Below are 1,170 nucleotides of genomic sequence, written 5' to 3'. Positions count from 1 at the left end.
TATTAAAATTTAGTGGCATTTGTTATCTTACAGGTTTTCTTTGCTATATTTATAGTTATTGATGTTGTTGCAATTAGATAGGTTGCTTGTAATTAGCAGATGTGCTAATAATTTGCTGATGACTTTGCAAAAATGAAAGCATGAGATGAAATTAGAACCACAGTAAAGTGCAAAACCTTCTTGCATGAAACATCTTTGTACTCTGACCTTGAAATCAGATAAGCAGTGGCAAAATCACTTCCCCGGTGGTATGTTTGCTGTCCTTGTGATTTTAATTCCTACTCTTTCATGCATAGTGCAATAAAATCACTTTGATACCTACTTATTGAGACATACTTGTAGAAACCTTTTATGTTCTGTTTATGTTAGTGACCCAGTTCTGGTTTTGAAAGAGCAGAGTGTACATCAACACGTTCTGAACAGAATACTGTATTTCACAGATGTGTGTATGTTTGCGGGGGGCGATTTTTGGGTTCTGAGAATCTCAGTTTATGTCATTATTTTTGTGGCACTTGGAGATGAACTACTTAGGCATGTCTTACTGCAGTTCAGCTGCAAGCTCTTAATATTAACACATTTGCAGTCTCTTAGTATATGCATTTAGTTTTGCTTTTGATCAAACTTTTGGGTAAATTCAAAATAGAACATCTATTGGTTCCTTAATCACAATGGTGCAGGAAATAAGTCTCTTGTGTTGATATTTTTAACATAATTTCTCCTAGTTGTAGGGTAATTTTAGGGGGGGGGAAAAGCAAATAAAGATTTATAAAGTTGTATTTTGCTTTGCAAAATAACATTTTGAAATCTGTTTTTAGGGACTTTGAGGAAGATGACCCAGACTGGGTGTCGGAACTGAAAAAGGTAGTGAAACACAGTGACTGAAAACTTGAATTTACCTACAATAGCTGAAGTTAAGCTTGCCAGTATGTATAATCCAAATCATTGTTTTTAATAGTTGTAGTTATTAATAAAATTATTTCAGTCAAAAAATTCTGAGTGGGCATGTTTTCTGTATCACGCAACTGAGGGTGGAAATTGCATAGCAAACCTTTTTAGCTAGAACAGTTGCAAATAGCTAAACAAGTCTAGATGTTAAATGTATTTGGGGTTGGCAACAGCTTTGCAGAAATGTTCAGTCAAAAGCATTAGTGCTAATAGCATTGTTCAGAT

General features: G+C 34.4%; 1 protein-coding gene across 1 annotated transcript in view; it reads left to right on the top strand.

The window, feature by feature from the left end:
• Window positions 1–861, top strand: part of NEK3 (NIMA-related kinase 3) — a gene marked incomplete at its 3' end in the record, with an annotated part of 12,932 nt that extends 12,071 nt beyond the window's left edge. Inside the window, exon 15 of the mRNA XM_009698116.1 lies at window positions 816–861. Coding sequence (XP_009696418.1) covers window positions 816–861 — 46 coding nt within the window. The remainder of the gene's footprint in view (window positions 1–815) is intronic.
• Window positions 862–1,170: the final 309 nt, after the last annotated feature.

This window comes from Cariama cristata, unplaced genomic scaffold (assembly GCF_000690535.1).
Source record: "Cariama cristata isolate BGI_N322 unplaced genomic scaffold, ASM69053v1 scaffold5954, whole genome shotgun sequence".
NCBI classification, from domain to species: Eukaryota; Metazoa; Chordata; class Aves; order Cariamiformes; family Cariamidae; genus Cariama; species Cariama cristata.
This window is presented reverse-complemented; position numbering and strand designations above follow the sequence as displayed.